General features: G+C 38.9%; 1 protein-coding gene across 1 annotated transcript in view; it reads left to right on the top strand.

The window, feature by feature from the left end:
- Window positions 1-9,819: 9,819 nt before the first annotated feature.
- Window positions 9,820-21,713, top strand: part of LOC147612423 (P-loop NTPase domain-containing protein LPA1 homolog 2-like) — a 37,062-nt gene continuing 25,168 nt past the window's right edge. Inside the window, exons 1-3 of the mRNA XM_086783026.1 lie at window positions 9,820-10,086; window positions 10,379-10,565; window positions 10,713-11,056. Of these exons, the coding sequence (XP_086639152.1) occupies window positions 10,404-10,565; window positions 10,713-11,056 (506 nt within the window). The 5' untranslated portion in view covers window positions 9,820-10,086; window positions 10,379-10,403. The remainder of the gene's footprint in view (window positions 10,087-10,378; window positions 10,566-10,712; window positions 11,057-21,713) is intronic.

The following is a 21,713-nucleotide window of genomic DNA, read 5'->3' as shown; positions in this document are numbered from 1 at the left end:
TTACCTTTTGAACTTAATACGAGATGGGGAACTCCATGCACACAATTGCTTAGGACTAGAACTAGTGCTGATAGACTATTTTAAGTCTTGTACGGCCTAGTGCGAAAGTTAGTCGCTTGTATATAAGTCATTTTTTAATTTAAGAAATAGACATTCATTCCCTTGCAATAGGATACTCGTGAGCTCTCCCTCTTCCTTACTCTTGCTTGCTTGTATGCTATTGGATTCTTTCATGCTAGATGGATTGCTTACTTGAATAGGTTTGCTTATAGGTTGCTCATTTTCTTCTTCTCCATCCACCTGATGTGAGAGAGAACCACCACAAAGGCCATTCCCTTTTTGCCTCCAACTAGGCAAAGAGAGCTCTATCTTCACCCCATAACCATGGAGAATTCTAGTGCGACAACGAAGTGAGGACGCGATAAATAAGCTAGCACATTACATCGGACAGCTATTTGTGGCTTAATGGCAAGATCGAACAACACTTGCTTCGGCAAGGCTAAGGTAAGCTCTTGACGTAAACAAACCCACACACCAAATATATTATATTGGTTTCAACTATACTTTTTATCAGATTGGTGTAGGTGAGGTACTACCCCTAGGGGATTACTATTCACATCTAATTATTCAAATCTCACTATCCCTAGGTGATTAGTATATATAAGCTCACTAGTCTTGTCAATACATAAGGCAATTTATAATAAGAATACTAATATAGAAAATATATTGCAAACATCTTGCATATATTTGAGTCTCTACCACATTTTACACAAAAAAAAATCATCTTGTATATATTTGAGTCTCTACCACATTACACAAAAAAAGTCATTTTGTCTCAATACTTATGATGTTGTAGTTGAATTATCAACAACGTTTATTTATTTTTGGAAAAATGGAAATATAGCACATTATGATTTCGAAAGCACATTTGTGTGGCTTCACACACACATATACACAAAGCAAAGCAAAGGCATGCTCTAATAAAAAATAAAGTTTTCCCTTGTTGTAAAAAATGATTCCTTTTGAAAACTCCCTTGAATATTAAGTTATGTGAGTTTGGAAGAAGAGTAAAGTGCTTTTAAACAACCATATAGTGCACAATTTAGTTTTTGAAAAAATGGAAACATAACACATAAAAGCATATTTGCTTGGCTTCACACATAGAAAGCAACGACATACTCTAATAAATTTTTATCTCTTGTTGTACTAATGATTCCCTTAAATTTCAAGTTATGTGACTTTGTTAGAAAAGTAAAAGTGCTTTAAAAAAAACATCTAGAGTACAAATTATTGAAAAAATAGAAAAACAACTACCCAATTACTAGATACTTTTTCTTTGTCTGCCAATCATATAGGTGTACAACTCTTTCATTTTTATGGGTGGTGTGTATTGTTGTTGTCTTTAAGTAGAGGCGCACAATAAAGGGAATAAGCAAAGGTTAGTGGTGTCTAAAAGTGGTCATGGGGGTGAGCGGAAATGCTTTTAATCAAATAGTTTTTTACATGCACTTTCTCTTGAAAAGTCCTTACCAATTTTCTTTTTACTAATTCAAGGTACTTTATTTTTTAAAGGATATTTTAATGGTGAGTGAAAGCAGGTAAAGAAGAAACAAGAAGTCAGAGACCATTATAGTTGTGTTTAACATAATAAACATATCTTTAAACAACTCTTTAAAGTTTTTAGCATTTTTAAATCAAATGCTTTCAAGATTTCAATGTTTGAAAATGCTATGGTGATATGAGGAAGTTTTGATTCCTCACAAGAATTTTGAATGTGGAAAAGGAGCGTGCTATTTATTCCTTTGGCTTCAAGCTAAATGACAACCTTTCTCCACAATCTCATAATGATAGAATCTTAAAAGTGTCACATGAATCTGCCAAATTGTTCCTTTTTCTATTAATTAGCAAAAGAACTTAAATACACATATGTAACTTTTGTTTCAAATTTATCTCTTATAGAGGGTGCAAGCACTATAGTTTATTAGTCCAAGGCATTTAAGGAGAGCGGAGTAGTGTTTAAAAAAGCTAGTATGAAAGACACTAAAGATCTATTGAAAATGATGAATTGCATTATAAAGTCTCTAGCCTTTTGGAATAAAGGTTTTCCTTGGTTTATGAAAGTATTAGCGTGGCTAAGAAGTTATGATTCCTCATAAAAATTGAAGGATCATGGTCTTTCTTCTTTTGGCTTTAACTTCTCTTGCTAATATGAGCCTTTTCTACGTAATGCTTTGATAACGTCTTAAAAAGGTGATACAAATAAACACTTTTAACAAAGGCCACCATAGATGCATTAAAGGTAATGGTTATGAATCTAATGCCCTATCATATAATGATATGGGAAGATTCTACTCTTTTAGCATGAAAAGAAGCACACTTTTTCTTCTTTTAGCTAAAAGTGAGCCTTTTTCTTCACTTAGTGTGCACGTGTGCACCGATGCAAATTTGGATGGTTGGTCTTTAATTGCTTCACTTAGTGTGCACAGATGCAAATTTGAATGGTTGTCTTTTAATTTCTTTTGTGAAATGCTTGTTGAAATATAAGCACCTTAGTTTTAGTAGGGAATCACTATGATGGTTTCCATGTAAAGAAATTCCAAGTCAAGCAAAATGTTCTTATTGTTAGTCAAGACCTACCTTGGATTCTCGGTGACTTCATGAACATAACACACCGCTTACACTCAAAAGTGTTATATCAATGCTAACAACATTAGGTTGTCATCAACAAATCACCATGGCATTTTTTTGTTCACTCATGATATTTTCCCTCCAATATTGGCATGCGATCTTTCTATACAAAAGAAATGGCCTTAAAAAACATTTTACATTCAATCTAGCCTAGTTGGTAGTAAACTTTTAGTAGGCATTGGGTATTGTGTACCTTCATCGGTTGAAATTAAAGAGTGAAATTGATATTTAATATACATTTTTGTAAGAAAAATCGGTTGATTCAATGACTTTTCCTTATTTTGTTTAGTTGAATGTGTTTAGCTCTACTACTTGGAAAAAATCACGACTCTCAATTTAGAAGAAGGATGACAAAAATAAAACCATAGATATTTTTTATTTTTCATGACAAAATTTCCTATGGATCCACAATTGTGAGAAACATATTAAAAATGTAATTTATTGAACTTTCATGTCATTACAATACCAGTTTTTTCATAGAGGAATATATTCTAACTTGTGGATTTTCCTCATTGTCACTATCATCACCTTCACTATCTATAGTAATGTTATTCTCATTTCCTATCTCTTTAGCCGCTCTATGTGTTTGCTCTTCCTTTGTTATTTCAATTGTTTACTTATTTGTCTTATATAAATTCTCTACTATTTCATCTTTATTAAAGGCATACCTCAAATCGTCAACTTCAGTCTCATTACTTTTCCATCTATTCATGAACCAATCTAATCTTGGAGCATTGAAATTCTGTTTGTTAATAAAAATATCAAAGATATCTTTCATTTTGTGTACCATTGTCCTCCATAAAGCATTAGCTTTTTGTAGCTCCATTCTTCTTCCTTGATATAGAGTTATCCAATTAGAACATGGGTAGTACTTTCCTGTCTTGATCATTTTATGAATGGTTTATTGCCAAAAGGATGTTTTAAATAGAACTTCCAAAGCATCAATGCTTTATAAAAAATGTCTGTTAGACTAAGACAAACTTTTTTCTTCAAATCATCTGCACCATATTGCATGTAAATTTCTAGTCCCATAGAAATATCTTCTGCACTAATATCATGTGACACATTTTATAATGAGGCTTATCAAGATCTTTCATACAATAGCCTATCATACCATGAAATGTGTGCACATTTCTTATGCCTTAATGCTCTACACATTACAATGCCACCAATGGGATTATTCTTATCCCATCCAAGATACTTTTTGATGAGTTTATTAACTGCAATTATTGACTTTGCATGAATTCTAATGGCCATTTGATAGTGTAGATGGCCATTTGATAATGTAGATGCAAAACTTTGCCTCCTCTTTCCAATGAGCAACAACTACTACTAGCAAGGCATTCTTTAATGATAAAATCATGGAGATTATTTATTGATGCTTCATCAATATCACTACCACCTAATGATATTGTCAAACTTAGCTTAAGCACTTTGAAGTTGGCATTGGATTGATCACACATTGCATCTTCATTAGATAACTTCTTTGGTCTACCATGATTTTTCTTCAGTTCTATGCTTAAAACTTCATTGCTTTGATTAGTTGAATTTAAAAATTCTCCAGTCGTTGTTTCTCTTGCTCTTTTTTTCATTTTTGACATTTTCACTATGTAAAACACTATGTATCTTCATTAGATAACTTCTTTGGTCTACCATGATTTTTCTTCAGTTCTATGCTTAAAACTTCATTGCTTTGATTAGTTGAATTTAAAAATTCTCCAGTCGTTGTTTCTCTTGCTCTTTTTCTCATTTTTGACATTTTCACTATATGTAAAACACCAAAAAAAAAGAATAAGATATAAATTTACATTTTTCAAAAGAGAAATGCGATTTTGTAAGTTGTCTCTAATCATGGTTAATATTTTGAGAAGGATAAGGTAAACATGAGGCTGAAAAAATTAAATGGCTGCGTAGATTTAATACGTACAGACAAACCTATGCCTTCAATAGAATAAGACGTGTGCAAAACTGTCACCAAACTAGCAAGGCACCCCCATAACGAACAATTGCTGCAGAACTGCCAACTAGAATGAACAATTGCTATGTATAAATATATATAGCTTTGAGTAAATATATATGCTCCAAGGTTAGGTAAAAAGTAAACGTAGCCTTCTCGGATCATAGATCATGGTTTTGTTGTGCGTACATCGCATAGTTGTGAGCATTACCAGAAGTCTTTTGAGTAGCTACAACCAAGCTCACAAGCAAGAGAAAAGAAGGGAGGAGAGGTAGCCTCTCGTCGCAAGATGCAAGGTTGCCAAATGCAAGGAGGTTGCTCCTGAGCAGCCCATTTTGGGTCGCTTCTCCTCTCATCTCAAAATTGGCTTCGTATCGCAATGAACAACAGGATTCATAGGCGAGGCATTTGTGCTTGATTTTAATGCTCGCTTGTGCCGCTTATACTAATCAAATTATAGTAAACTAACTATTAATTAATCGCCAAATTTCCTTAGATGTTAGAGGCTTTTTTTGCGATTTCAGTCAGGACAATAGGAATTTGGGCAGGTGACGTCTTTAGAGAGAAACTCTATAGTAGCAGGATGTTCGCTATTATCGTCTCGTTGGATCTCCATAAATGCATCAAACCCTTCGCCAACATCTTCAACCGCTTACAAGGTTGCAACATTTTTATAAAAAAAAGAACTTAACGTTTAGAAAAACCTTAATAACAAAGGTTTTCGAGTTTATTATTTAATCGAATTTGATTTTTTAGTCATTGTATGCCCCTATTTTGATTAGTTGGTTTAATAGTTTAATTACTATATTATAGTATACCAGGTGCAAAGGTTAAAATTCAACATGCACTCATTGTTGGTCACAACCCTTTTTTCGCCAACAACGGGCTCTAGCATAAATGGTAATAAACACCCCACGCCTTCAACATGCAATACTCTGCCTCTTCTTCACTTACTGTGCATGGATGCAAAGTTGAATGGTTGTCTTTAATTTCTTTCTTGAAATTTAAGCACCTTAGTGAGATAGTTTTAGTAGGGATTCATTCCAATTGTTTCCATGTTAAACCTTCTAAAAAGAAAAGTGATCGGCTCAAGATTTCCTTTAAGCAACTCCAAGTCAAACAAAATGTTCATTTTGTTAGTGAAGAGCTTTCTTGGATTCTTAGTGATGTCATAAACATAATACATCATTAGTCTCAAAAGTGTCATCAGAATGCTACCACATTATGTTGTTTTTTTGCTTATTTTCCCTCCAACTATTATGGTCTATGATCTTTATATGCACGTCCTTAAAAACATGTCACATTCAACATAGCCTATAGTTGGTAAGGGGTTTCAGACTTCTAGTAGGTGTGGTCAGGTTCGAATCCCACTAGTTGAAGGAAAAGGACATTATAGTGTATCTTAATGGCTAAAATTAGACTTGTTAAATAAAATAAATTTTTGTAATAAAAACCGATTGAATTAATGGGTTGTCTTTATTTTGTTTGGTTGGATATTGTTTTGAGAGTTTGACTATGTTTATTTTGGTTGGTTGAATAAAATGTTTTTTTAATATTACTTATATATATATATGTATATATATACATACATGTATATACATACATACATACATACATACATACATATATATATGTATGTATATATATATACATGTATATACATACATACATACATACATATATATATATATATATATATATATATATATGTATGTATGTATGTATATGTGTGTGTGTGTGTGTGTGTGTGTATACATATATATATATGTGTGTGTGTGTGTGTGTGTGTGTGTGTACACACACACACACACACACACACACATATATACATATATACACACACACATATATATATGTATATATATATATATATATACACACACACACACACACACACACACACATATATATATATATATACATATACATATGTATATGTAATATATATGTATATGTATATACATATGTATATATGTATATATATATATACACACACACACACACACACACATATATACGCTATACTAGGTCTAGTTACCCAAATACTTGGCTGCCCCCCACCCCGCTCACGAGCTGTCCTCCCAACACCATAAGGTGTGAAGCCATTAAATAGTTACTTTCTTATATTTAAAAAATAATGTGAACTCTATAATATATATATATATATACACACACACATATATATAGATAGATATACACACCCTATACACACCCTATAGTGTATATACATGTATCCACCATAAGGTGTGGGGAGTCCAATAAAAAACAATAAAATAGTTACTTTCTTATATTAAGGGAAGAGCCTTAGAGGCGGCAGCAGCGAGCGTGTATAGCTGCATGGATGCCAAGTGTCAAGTGCTCAAGCTTTAAGAATCACGCTGAAGCTTCTGTCTGCCTTGTTGACGAGATTCTCACGTGGCATACTACGGCCGACAAAACCACGTCATCGTATCCTACGTGTCGAGCTCCCAACTCTTTTTGAAAGACGACGTTTAGACTGTAGTTGCAATGCTGACGTGGAGGGCTCGAGTACTAGCCTTTCCTTTATTTTGCCAAAAATTATCAAGCTTGAATTTATTTAATAAAGTTTCAAGACCACATTAAATATGTTCCAAAATGTTGTTTGCGCCTTGTATTAATTAATTAATTTAATGAGGAATGAATTTCCATACATTTTTATTTTAAAACTAGCATTTTACTTCGTACATTCTTGTGATACCCGATTAATTTTAATGTAACAAGTCCTTGTTTTGATTAATTTAACAAGTTCATGTTTTTTATTGAGCAATAGCTGCATGACTTAAATCGTATGCTCAAGAAAAATTTGAACCTAGATATTCTTACCACCACATTTGGATTAGCAAAAGAAGCCTTACAGACCCAATATATGACTCTAAGCATTAGCAACAGAGAGAGAAGAGCAGGGACTTTAGAAGCATTGAGGTCGATGTAAAGGGACGTTAGAAACATCAAGGTTGAATGCATCGACGGTCCCAGTCTCTATACTTATATTGTTATAACTTGAATTATACCACTCTCAACCAGTGGAAGCTCTCAAACAACACTTGTTTCACATTATAAACTTATATCTTCAAAGGATTTGTACACGCATTACATGTCGATGTTAAGAGACTTCTTAAGCTCCATTTACATAACTCTAGAAGGGTTATGCATTTTCTAGATTTGAAGAAACAACATAGATGCTAATATTGCTTAAGTAACAACATAATTTGCAAACATGATATGATACTCACATAGGGCGAAGATCCATATGCAAATTGATGTTATGGACTCATGAATGCTCCAAGATTTTAGCTGACATGGGCCATCAAGATTTTGGGATAAGTGGACATTTTGTAAATTGTTTGATCTTGTGATCTTGAATGAAGGAGACATTTTCCAATGTAGGTGTCTGAGCCACGCGAACATGTTTTTGGAACTTGGAGGGGAAAAGAGAGCTTGTTTTAAAGGACATATTTCCAATGAACATGGTGAAATCTTTATAGTCAAGCATGGTAAAACACATGTTGCAAAACCATGTTTGGAATGTTAAGACCGAGATAATGCATGGGAGAATGGACTTTTGTATGACAAGAAAGGAGTATGTTGCTTCCATTCATCGCAGTGGCCTATATGGATCATGGACATCTCATGAAAGACCAATCTTCCCCATCTAAACTTTTGCAAGTACAACATGTGGACATTTGTGTGTAGGGCACCATTGTTTTTGTCTTTTGCATGTATAACATGGGGAGATTAGTGCGTAGGCCACCATTGTTTTTGCCTTTTGCATGTACAACATGGGAGATTTATGTGTAGGCCACTATATTTTTTATTTTTATTTTTTGTCGTGTGCCTTGTACAATCCATAAGAAAAATAACTTAGCAACATCCACTCCCCCATGAGAAGTGACAAAGCTAGGAAATTTACTCAATGTATTTATGTGATCCATCAATAGCATGCAAAAACACAATGTGAAGCAATTACATGTACAATCCATGAAATGTCCACAAAAAAACCATGTATTTTCCACAACCTCGAGAAAGAGATGACATGCCACTCATAAGCAAGAGATATTTAAACCCCTTTCCACTCTAGACGATTTTGATGGTGAAAATTAAATGATAGGATAGTACTACGGACAAAGTTATTTTAATTAAATCTTCAAGAATCTATAATGTTTTTTCCTATCTTTATCGTGGACTTATTAAAGTAACACAGAGGGCATAGTGGAAAAGGGTGACTCAAGTAAGGTCAACATCTAGGGCTTTAGTTAAAAAGTGGATATTTTCACAAAGTTAAAGACTGAGGACATTTAAGGTAGCACCAAAGGAAAACTTACATGATTAAGGTAGAAGTATTGAATGCAAACTTACACGATTAAGGTACAAGTATCAAGGCTAAGCAAAGAGGTATGTCATTAAGGCATTAAGAACGAGAGGGCGATTGAGGTTGAAATTCAAGGCGAAAATGGAAGAGGGTTAAAATTAAGAGCTCAAGTTATAAAATAGGCTCATGGAGTTAGGAAGGGAAAAATTTCATCAAAGCAAGAAGGTTGATGGCTTAGAAGATAATGCTCAGTGTTTCAGATTGTTATTATTTTTGCCAAGTCCTTCTCACTATGGTTTGACGAGGAAATGGTAACTTTTAACAAGTAATTTATTTATAATTTTATCCAATTAAAACTATTTCTTCAAAGTTTAAGAAGGTAATGTCTTTTCTCCATAGAATTAGAGACTCTCGGGCTGCTACAGCCCAACAATAGTACCCATGCCTCCCAAAGTGGAGGTACTCGAATGGCATTTGAGCTCAATACGGATTCACTCTCACATAAAAAAAGGAATTCCAGGCTTGTTTGTGAGATCTAGGTCAAATTGGACCTACCTTTCCCTAAAAGTCATTAAGGCTAGTTACAAGTAGGTGGGTTTTTTCTGAGGTGAATTGATTGATGTGGCATATTAATTAAGTAAAACCCTTGTCTTTTGGATGGGCAAGATTACTCCATTTTTGCACCAACCTAAGGTAGCATCGAGGGTAATAATATAAATAATTAAGTAATTTAGATAAATCAAATCCCAATTTAGATAAATCAAATCAAAAGTGCCGAAAGGACAGGTGATTTGGGGAGGGTTCAAAATTGATAATTAGAAAGGAGCCAAATGTGAAATTTGCCATCTTGGGCCGACGGGACAAGAGAGGACGAATTGTGAAGCTTTTAGCGATGGCGGCACTACTCAACAACTACAGCATGCACCCTTGCCCTCACCCCTTTCCTCCTCGTGTTCGTTCGTCTGTGCTAATACCAGGCACTCGCCTGTGCCAACCGTACGCCTCTGAAACCTGCATTCTTCTCTTCATCGTTTCTTTAAGCCATCTACCCCTTCGCCTCCTGCGTTTCCATCACTCCATCGCTTCTCCGCCTCTGCCTCGGACCTGAAAGGTTTTTCTCGACCCGGTTTTTCCCCAATATTTCACTGTACATCTTAGGAACGCGTCCATTTCCGATCCCTCTGCACAGATTTTGCTGGCATATGCATCTTGTTTGATCTCATCTCAATGCATCTCAGAGAAGCTTCTATGGTCTTGATTCATCTCCCTGCTTTTTGTGCAGAATGTCGCACAGCAAGATCTAGGCTTAACCATCTAAGTGTGATTTGTTGATTTGTTTCACCATGTTTTTTCCTGAAACCCCCCCCCCCCCCCGGCTCTCTGTGTGTGGTGTGTGTCTGTAGATAAGCTTGCTTCCTCAAAGTAGCCATGTCAGAAAGGCCAAAACTGCTCTACATCATGGTCGAAGACGTGGCTTCAGACATCACAGAGAAAGGAAAAAAGCATCTGTCTAGCTCTTTCAGATACACTCGGCCCGTTATGCAGAGCACTTTGCAGCTTATTGGATGCAAAGCAAGGCATGCCTTCAAGGTGAGCAAAAACTGTAGATTCTTTTTTTTCTTTTTTTGGGAGAGGGGGGGGGCTTCAAAGATACTGCATTTTTGTTGATTTTTCGGATTTTTTGTACATTTGAACAGTTTAGCGCTGATAATTATATTTCCTGCATGCCTTAACCAGATTAGCAAGCGTGTCTTTGAGATCTTGAGAGAAGAAATTCCATGCAAGGCTTTAGAGAGGAGTGCATCTGCCTCTCACGAGTTTCCTAGACACGACTTTTCAAGACATCTGTCAGATTCCGAGATTGACAACAACAGAGAGTATTCTCCCGAAGACATAAGAAAGGCTGCAGAGGAAAATGAGATCCGGCTGAAAGAAATCACCAAAAAACTGTATGATGTGCAGAAAAAGCGCTCTACCCTCGTTCTTGACAGGGTTGACTTCATGGAAGTTGTGTGTAATGCCATGTCGGAGTACCGGTACTTGGGCCCCAATCAGAGGAACGACTTTGCTTTAGCTTGCAAGTAAGTTGAATTTGGCAAGATGATTATACAAGATATATATTTTGTTGCACCCCTTTTATTTAAACATGACTCATTTTTCTAAATAAAAAATAGTCAGTTTTTTCCTAAGACGGGAAGGTCATCCACATAAAACAAGGACATTTTTTCATGTAGTGAAACCCTATTTTCACACTATTGGGATTTTTGAAACATAAAGAAATAAATTGTGAATCCTTTGTATTGTAAGTCTTAGTAGATATGATTCTTTTAGTAAATATTGCTCTTACTAGCATTAAACAGATTGGCATATGCTCTTAGTAGCATTAACCAGATTCAAAGATGCTTCGTAAACATCTAGATGTCATTTGGGGTAATGAGCAGGACGATGTCTTGGATCTTTCAATCTTTTCTTGGGATATTCATCATCATTGGATTATCATCATTGTCTTCTTGCATGCTATCTTGGTCTTTAGCAGATCGAAGATGAGCATGGGGAAGCATGTGAAGACGCCCTTGACGTTGATTGATGTCCATTTGCGGCTTCACTCTCGAAAGACATAATTTTTCATGATCAAAATATATTTTTTAAGAAATGTTATCTCCGAGGATGGAATCTTGATGGATCTGGAGAAGATCGAGGTAATGCGACGGATTAAGTGTTCTAATCTTGTGGGTAAATAACTATTAAAGAGAATAATGCCAAACAACAATTAACCAATTCACTCAGCATAAATTAAACACGATACACCGCACTAGGGCTGGAACGGGCTATCCCCCCAAGGAATACTTTATTCCAGTAGTGAATTTGGGTACAAGGTAGAGGGTATAGCTTGTAGTTTCGGGTGTCCCTAGCACTACAAGATTGACTCACGGCAACATAGTCAGCACACAAAAACATGTGATACTTCTAGCAAATCAACCAAGAGCACAAGCATACACGGGCTATGCATATGCTAATGAAATTTGGAAATCCATCACTTTCCTCCAGAAAATGTCTCCTTGCACTTCTCTCTTTGGAAAAAGGTATGCCTAGGAAGTGTAAGGTAGTAGGAGCCATTGCGTGTTGTGGCACTTGGGGACGAGCTTGTCCACCCAGGGATTGCTGAACCAGTGTCTCAAGGTTCACTAGATGAGTATTCAAATGGTTCATACCTTTCGTGATCCGTTGTTGCATGGCATATGTGAAGATGAGGGCTTGATTTAGCTAAGGTTGTGGTGATGTGGAGGTTGTTAGTAGTCATCTCCTGTCTGCACGATATTATACATAGGGAGTGAGGGCTAGTGATGTGGGTGTGTCCCCATGTGAGTTTTCTCCAATTTTTTCTCCATTTTTTCGAGTTTTGTAGGCCGTGGGGATGCTGTATTTGTTTCGCTGGTCAGCTACAGGAGGCTGCTGGCCAGGAGGGGCCTGACTGCATGCTGGTCGACCAGCCTTTACTTGTCAACGAGGCTTGGTGCTGGCCGACCAGGTCTTACTGGTCGTGGGGACCACAGTGGGGTGTCGGCTTGTTTTCATAGAGTTGATTGGCAGCCCCAATACATATATATACCACACTATCTCCCCCACAGTTTGTACCGGATATACTTGTGTATATAGCAGAGTTCAACACTACATCTCCTCTCTTGCTCTTATGCAATTTTCTGCTCTTCGATTTCTCTCATTTCCGTTGCACACTTTGACATGGTAATAGACCCCCAGGTGGCTTGAAGCTTTGGAGATGGTGAGAGCTTGCGGGGTTGCTGATTTTTGTTGTTGATTGGAGAATATTTGGGCTGTATAGGACGTGGAGAAGTGGGTAGAAAGTGGACCTCATTGCTGGACAGCCACCTTGTAAGAAACTGCAGCCTCTTTTTCAAAAATTTTCCCTCCCTCCCTCCCTCTCTTCCTTCACAAGACCACGTGAACCCCCGAGATGGCAGGTTTGCATGAGACGGCGGAGAAACTTGTGAAGATCCACACCCTCGCGACGTTCTCGGTGGACCGACAGTTGGACAGGAACAACTATGGCATTTGGAAGGTGATGATGGAGTCTGTATTGGAATCTTATGATTTGGCTGATTTGTCACGATTGGTGGTTCAAGGCCAGATCCAACAGAGGTGGTCTCTTCACTGTCAGTCAAAGAACGAAAGGCCCAGGTATAGTTGTGGGATCGTGTCAACGTTCGTGTGCACTCTTTCATCTTTCTTAACTACACATCCCAAGTGATCAATCATGTCACATGCAAAGAACTAGCTATGGCCACTCAAAGCATGGAGTGGCAACATGGGTGTAGGAGCACCATCCATGAGTAGGGAAAAGGGCAAGATTGCCATGAAAGTTGATTAGCTTGTAAATTTGATTAGTACGTGTTAATTGTGATTAGCTATTCACATTGGCCTATATACCATGGTCCCCTTTTCATACACACTTATTATCAAAGTTATTGACTCAGGACATGGAAATAGTTTCTTGATACGGTTGGCTCTTGTGCTCGTATCTAAGTTCGGATTGTGGATTTGGAATACTACTGATGGACAATGGATCTGCTATATTTGAAGGATATTTCAATGGTATCAGGCTTATACAGTTGTGGACAACCATCTTATAAGATGGAGGGGATGTCACCAATTTGGTCCCCTCACCAGTCTTGAACAGTGTTTCACATATTGTCTGGAACCAAGGTGTGAACGGGGATTTTTCACAGAAGAGAGCTAGAGCATTTTACTGGCATGGTTTGGCCTGAAAGATGGCCATACAGCATGAGCAACATGGGATTTTATTTATCAAAGTGACTTGTAATATTTATAAGTCAGTGTGTTCAATATCATTAATGATGGGTTGGACATATTATTATTTTGGGCTTGGATACCCGTACAGAGGCTGTACAGTACCTCCTCTACTCTCTACCCTGACTGTATGGATGGTACAACAGCTATATAGTGGTGTTGCAGTCGTACAGAAGGCGGGACAGGTTTCCACAGCAAAGGGCTATTTTTGGCTGTTTTTATGGACTGTTTTCAGGGCTGATTTGAGAGCTCTTCGGGGGCTGATTTGAGGCACAGTTTTGGGGTTGATTTGGCACGGAGTTCAGGGCAGCTTTTGGCTCCGTACCGGACTGATTTATGGATGGTTTATGTTGGATATGATAATTCAGCTATGAAGATTGATCAAAACATATTCAAGGTGGATCAAATCTTGTGCAAAACATCATGAATATGAGGGACAAAAACTGGTATATGCAGAAAATTGCTTTGAGATTAACACAAGAAGACACTAATTATGATTAGACATGAACCAAACTTACATAATCACTTGATCACGACTTGTACCTTATTTAGAGACTCCTCTACCCTATTTTGAGTTGCATGAGTTGCATGAACCATATGCACCAACCATTTGTAGGCTTTACACACCAACCACCACTGACCACTAGCCTATCAACCACACATTAAATTGGACTAAGGAGTTGGGATTACATTTATCCAACAATCCTCCCTTAAGACCAACTTCTTACAAGAACATGAACAAGACTAACATACCTCCTTGAGAGAGAGAGAGAGAGAGAGAGAGAGAGAGAGAGAGAGAGAGAAACCCCACAACCCAATGTAACCTGCCCCAACAAAGTAAAACCACCGGCCATGTGGTAGATGTATGTGTGAGCACTTTGGTTAAGGTCACGAGCACTTGTAGTAGCCTTGGACACATAGAGAGAGAGAGTGTCAAGGACTATGAGTTTAGGGACTTGAGGGATTGGCGCGGACTATTAAGTAAGAGGGAAACTTGGTATAGGGTCCAGGTGTGCTAGGAGTATTCACTTGAGGGGAGGTGTTGAAATATACAAGTGAATAGGGTGTGTGTGGGAACAAGCCCTTGGCAAGAGGCTGTAAAAGAGAATCTGTCAACAACATAGGGTGGTGTACTCTCCTCTACAACTCGTCAAGTTGGAACAACATAAGTCTTGACTCAACCACATACATGACATAATTTAAAAAGCATACTCATCATCTACATCTTTTATACTAAGACTAGAACAAAGATTTGTTTCTTCTTGTTGGTTGACTTCTTCAACCACATGTGCCTTTGCTAGCTTTTGATCTTTTTGGTAGCACTTTGAGGATGGATGATTCGTCTTTCCACAATACTCACAAGGATGTTTGGAGAAACAATCCTTAGTAAGATGATTTGTACGACCACAACTAGTATACTTCTTCTTTGTCGATGTCGTAGTAATAGCATATGCATAAGGATCTATCACATCCTTTGTAATCTTCTTGTCTTCTTCCTGCAAAGAATTTATGATACTTTCCAAGGAAGGGACTGGCTCCTTCTCTTTAAGTACCGTCACAATTTGCCTAAAGCTTGAAGGTAAACTTTTAAGCAAAATAGCAATAATAGCATCTTCTTCAGGAACAAGAGACTTAACATAAACCAATTGTGTCATTAAGCTCTTCAACCTATTAATCACAGCTGTTAAATTTTCATTACTCTCCATGGTTGGATCAAAGAGTTGTATCTTCAAACTGATCTTGGAATGCTTTGTCAAGCTAGGGTAATCTCTCTGAAGAGTAGTCAATGTCTCCCATGTAGCGTCCTCCTCAATACGATCCTTCCACTTGATCTTGTATTCCGTGATAAGCGTATTACGCAATCTTCTTTCACGAAATCCAAGAATCTTTTCAGGTTCGTGGGGAATAAATGTCATGTCCTCGACATCTATGATTTCTTGAGAAGTAATTAACTGGTCTATTCCACCTAGTACTTCCTTAAGTCTACTGACATGAAATACAGGATGAACTTTCACAGTAGAAGGCAAATCGAATTCAAATGCAACTGAACCAAACCTTCGTGTAATACGAAATGGTCCACAGTATCTAGGGGATAATTTTGGAGATCGACCTGTCCGTAAAGTCTCGGAATCTTTCGGAACTCGGAAATACACCATCGTTCCTTCAGAGAACTCGTGTCTATTAGAATAAAATTTCTCTCGGTCTTGAGCACTTCTAATAGATTCCTCGCAACTTGTAACATTTCCTGCATATCTTGCAAAAAATTACGTGCTGCATCATGCTGAAATCCTGAGAATCCTACTGTAATAGGTGATCTAGGTTGAAAACCATACATAAGCATGAAAGGACTAAAACCTGTACTCGTATGCTTAGTACTGTTATATGCAAATTCTAACATAGGAAGATAATCCTCCCATGAACTCTGTCTCTTGGATACATATGCTCGAAGCATATCCTCCAAAATCTGATTTCACTCTTTCAGTCTGGCCACCATCAGATTGAGGATGATTTGAGAAACTCAAATTCAAAGTTGTTTCCAACTTCTCAAAAACAAGTTTTCAAAAATCACTCGTAAACTTAGAGTCCCTATCACTGACTATGTCCTGCGGTAATCCGTACAGTCTAAACAATTGCTCGATAAATTGCCGTGCTAATTGCGTAGCTGTAATAGTCTTCCGGGTTGGTAAAAATCTAGCCATTTTTGTCAAGCGATGTCATGTGCACAGTGAGTATCTACCGTGTGCTATACGCATGCAAGACTAGTTTCGAGGCTTGGGGAAGCTTGGAACTAGGCAGGCTGATTGACGAGCTGAGTTAGGGATATACTAACGGGCGGGCACCCAAGTATGGACGGGCGGGCGGCCAAGTGTGGACGCCCGATGACCGGCCAAGAGCCTATAAATGGGTGGCCAAGGTTAGTTATTGGATATAGAGAGTCTCGCGAGTTTGTGAGAGCTCTATGGTCTTGGAGCCTGGATCTAGTGCAGACGTGCACCTGCTTTATGCAGCCGAGGCCGGCAGCAATCTCGAGGCCCGCGAGGGCAGCTTCGTGGCGGTATGGGACGTCGCGAGGAGGAGATTGGTCGGTACGTCATCCTAGTTAGCTCAGCTCGTGGCTCGGGTAAGAGTTGATTGCTTTTGCAAAGAAGAGAAGTTTTGGTTGTGCAGTCGAATAACCTGCAGGGAGAGAAAACTGAAAAAAAAAGAGAGAGAAAAAGCACGTTGTTTTCGTTGCTTTTGGTTGAACGAACGAGAGAGAGAGTGAGAGAGAGAGCGTGCGAAGCGTATGCTGTCCGGCTGATTTTGTGCGTTGGCCGTTGTTCGCTGCTGCGGGGTGTAGAAGGCGGAGGGCGCAATGGTATGGGCGGCCAGTCGGTTGGTAGGCGCCTAGGCTTGCGTGGCCAGGCCTGCCAAGCCAGGCGGCGAGGCCTACACAGGCGCCTCAGCCAGGCCTACGTAGGCGCCTCATAGGCAGGCCAGGCCAGGCCGGCCAGCGCTCACGCCAGGCAAGCGCCCCAGCCACGCCATGTAGGCGGCCCAGCGTAGTAACGCCTGACGCACACGCAACCACAGGCGACGACGGCAGCAAGCTGACGGCGAAGGTGACGCCTGCAAGCAGCGCCGGCCGATTAATCCTGGAGGGGGGAAAAAAAACACAAGGCAAGCACGTTTTTTTTAGCCTTCGTTTTTTTTAAGAATTTAAAACTTTCAAAGTTTTAAAAGATTCCTCCAAGGTTTCAAGGGTTTCAAACGGTTTCAAGATGTTTATTTTTTTTAAGAAAAGCAAATATATATAATATATATATTAATATATATATATATATATATATATTTATTAAAAAAAAAACACAAAAGCTAAAGCAAAAGCTAAGCCTAGCTTTTCGAGTTTCTTTTGGCTTTTGGGAAACCTTTATAAAAACCCTCACGTGGGCTTCTTGCCACACATCTCTCGAGTTCTCAAGTTCTCAAGCTCTCAAGCTCTCAAGCTCTCGAGTTCGCTTGCACTTTCATTGTGCAAAGATCGAATTTTCTCTCCGCGTACCCTCTTCACGATGTCGACCCAAGAATCAGAGTTGGAGCCCCTCGTGGAACGTGAAGGCTTGCCGGCTACGGAAGGCACTGATGCCGATCTTTTTGACGAGTTTGTGTCAAAATCAGATTTCCAAGAGTTCAAAGTAGCTCTCGAAGCTTCTTCGTTCGAACGTCAGGCACAAATCGCAGCCCAGATGCAGGCTTTGCAGAACTCCATCGCTCTCTTGACCACTACCCTCTCTACTTTCTCGGGAATGGATACCTTGGCTTCAGCTTTAGGCCCCAATATTACTCCGGAACCGTTCGGGGGCGAGCAAAAGCAAAGAACCAAGGTGATCGTGGACACTTGGCTACACAAGTGGCAAGTTCACTTTCAGTTTCATCCATATGATGATGGAAAGAAGATACAGTTAGCAGCAGGTTTCCTGTCCGGCAAAGCTTTGCTTTGGTGGAAGGAACTGAACCCTAAGTCAACGACTTGGGCACAATTTGAAGACATTTTCAAGAAAGAATTCCTCAAGAAAGAGGATGATTACGATGTTGTTGCCCGGTTTTCAGCTTTGACCATGACCTCGCAGCACCTCACTTATGAGGTCTACCTCCAGAAGTTTCGTGACTTGCAGATGAAAGCTACAAAGATGGATCCCACTACTCTTTTGGGGTTTTTCGTAGCTGGTTTACCCAACTTGTACCGATTACAGGTTAAAAATAACAAATGTAAAACTTTGGACGAGGCCATTCATTCAGCTCGTATCTATGATGATACGATGGTCTCTTCCAAGTCGAAACCCGTTACCGAGCAGGGGAACAAGCATAAAAGAAAGTTCTCCGCACCTATGGCTAACACGACTGAAGGCAAGTCTTCGGACCAACCTTCGAAGAATTCAAGTTCGACACCAGCGAAGAAGAAACGACTCCTTAGGGCTTTGAAGCTCAAGAAGGAAGGACGTTGTTTTATCTGCGAAGAAAAAGGACACATGCGTAATGAGTGCCCGAAGAAAAAGGGTATCAAGACAAACGCAGGACCCAAGCCAAAGGCAGCTAACCAGTTGTCTTTGACAGGTAAGTCAATTACTGTACTTTCTCGCCCTAGTACTTGTTCTGATTGTCTGTTCAATTCTAAGGTATTTGGCATGCATGATCTTCTCCGCGTTTATGGAGAAGTGAATGGCCATAAAATTCACATTCTGTTAGACCGTGGCAGTTCGCATAACTTTGTTAACTACAAACTTGTGCAGAAATTGAGTCTTGATACGACACTCAGCGACCATACCTATGAGGTACGTCTACCTGCGGGCAGACAAGTTTGGGATCGCAAGGTGGAGCTGCTTCCAATCCAGATTCATGACTACAAAGATACTCTGGAATGCTATGTTATGCATCTGGAAAATGTAGACTTGTTATTAGGGATTGAGTGGTTTAAGACTCTTGACGTCCAGATAGATTGGTCTAGTCATATTTTTTCTTTTCAGCATAGGGACACCAAGTATAGTATTTTAGGTGATTGTATTCATCCCTCTCAGGGACCTCTTGTAAATACTATTGATTTTGGAAATATAATGGATTCTTCTTTGTATACCGCTTTCCATTGTGTCTTGATTCCACTTTCTTCTTTTCTCATCCCTTCGTTGGATGTGAATGAATTAAGTGTGTTTGAAAGCAAAGAATTACAGAAGATACTTGATTCGTTTTAAGATGTATTTCCTAAGGAATTGCCATCGGGTTTACCACCTGAACGGGCAGTAGATCATCGTATTGACTTGATCCCTGGTGCTCATCCTGTGAGTATTCCACCTTATAGGATGAGCCAAGCTGAGGAAGATGAGTTGGCTAAACAACTCGAAGATTATTTGAGGATGGGCCAGATCCGTCCAAGTAAATCACCTTGGGGTGCACCTGTGTTGCTTAGGAGAAAGAAGGACAACACTTGGAGAATGTGTATAGATTACAAAAGATTGAACAAGCTGACAATTAAGAACCGTTATCCTCTCCCTAGATCAGATGACCTAATTGACCGGTTAGCAGGAGCGAAATATTTCACGAAAATAGATTTGCGTACTGGCTACCACCAGATACGTATTCATGAAAGGCATGTCGAAAGAACCGCCTTTCGGACTAGGTATGGCCATTACGAGTTTCTCGTATTACCTTTTGGGTTAACCAATGCTCCAGCCACTTTCCAGCAAATGATGAACGATCTTTTTCGTGAACATTTGGGAAAATTTGTGGTGGTGTTCCTGGATGATATTTTGATATATAGCCGTACTCTTGAGGATCATGTCAGACACCTCACGATTGTCTTATCTATTTTAAGACAGAATCGACTATATGCTAAATTGAGTAAATGTGAGTTCTTTATGACCGACATCATTTACTTGGGACACAAGATCACTAGAGATGGATTGAGCATTGACTATGACCGAGTTCAGAAGGTTTTGGACTGGCCTATACCACGAACAGTGAAACAACTTCGTTCTTTTCTCGGTTTTGTTGTTTTTCTTCGGAAATCTGTACGGGAGTACTCTCAGCTCACACTACTGATGACCGACTTATTGAAAGGTCGGGGACGTAAGTCCAATCAGCCTGTCACTTGGAATAACGATTTGGATATGGCCTTCAAACTTTTGAAAGATAGAGTCAAGGAAGCACCTATCTTAGCATTGCCTGATCCTAGTCGGCCTTATGTTCTTGAAACTGATGCCAGTGACTATGCTATCGGGGCTGCTTTATTTCAAGATGGTAGACCGGTTGCTTTTGAAAGTAAAAAGCTAGACGACACTCAATCTCGTTGGCCAACCCTTGAGAAGGAGCTTTATGCTGTGATTCATGCTCTCAAGGTTTGGAGACATTATTTATATGGCTCCAAGTTTGTGGTATTGACTGATCATCAGTCAATCAAGTATGTGTGTGATGCGGATGATTTGAGAGGCAGGAAAGCTTGTTGGGCAGAGTTAATACAAGATTTTGATTTTGAGATCCGTTATCGGAAAGGGTCCATGAATAATATTGCAGATGCGCTTAGTCGGATTAGAGAGGTGAATACTTTGTCGTTCACCGAGATTTCTACTGACTTATTTCAGTCATTGAGAGGGCTTTGCAGGACTGATAGTTATTTTGGTCCATTTTGGCAGAAGATCCAGGACGGGAGCTCATTGATTGACCAAGACTCGGTGACTGAGCAGTCTTTCATTCAGGCTGCAGGAGGTCAGTGGATGATTCGGAATGGTTTACTATTCCGTAATGACAAAATTTGTGTACCACAGATCTCGGACATTAGGTCCAAGATTCTGAAGGAGTGTCACGACGCTCCTTCTGCTGGACACCCTGGGGTACACAGGACACTATCATTAGTGAAACACACTTTTTATTGGCCGAAGATAAAAGGGTATGTAGAAGATTATGTTCTCAAGTGTTAGATTTGTCAGGCAAATAAAGCTGAACGCTTTAGACAGGCTGGGTTGTTGCATCCTTTGCAAATCCCAGGTAATAAGTGGGAAAGTATTTCCATGGATTTTATTATCGGATTGCCAAGAACACATCACGGCCACGATTCTATTTGGGTTGTGGTAGATCGCTTGACAAAAATGGCTAGATTTTTACCGACCCAGAAGAATATTACAGCTACGCAATTAGCTCGGCAGTTTATCGAGCAATTGTTTAGACTGTACGGGTTACCGCAGGACATAGTGAGTGGTAGGGACTCTAAGTTTACGAGTGACTTTTGGAAACTTGTTTTTGAGAAGTTGGAAACAACTTTGAATTTGAGTTACGGATTGGTTCAGTTGCATATGAATTGGATTTGCCTTCTCATGTGAAAGTTCATCCTGTATTTCATGTCAGTAGACTTAAGGAAGTTCTGGGTGGAGCAGATCAGTTAGT

The sequence above is a fragment of the Cibotium barometz genome, chromosome 45, assembly GCF_041138505.1.
Source record: "Cibotium barometz isolate CiBa-2024 chromosome 45, ASM4113850v1, whole genome shotgun sequence".
In the NCBI taxonomy this organism is placed as follows: domain Eukaryota; kingdom Viridiplantae; phylum Streptophyta; class Polypodiopsida; order Cyatheales; family Cibotiaceae; genus Cibotium; species Cibotium barometz.
The sequence above is the reverse complement of the archived record's forward strand: the minus strand, read 5'-3'. Positions and strand labels throughout refer to the sequence as shown.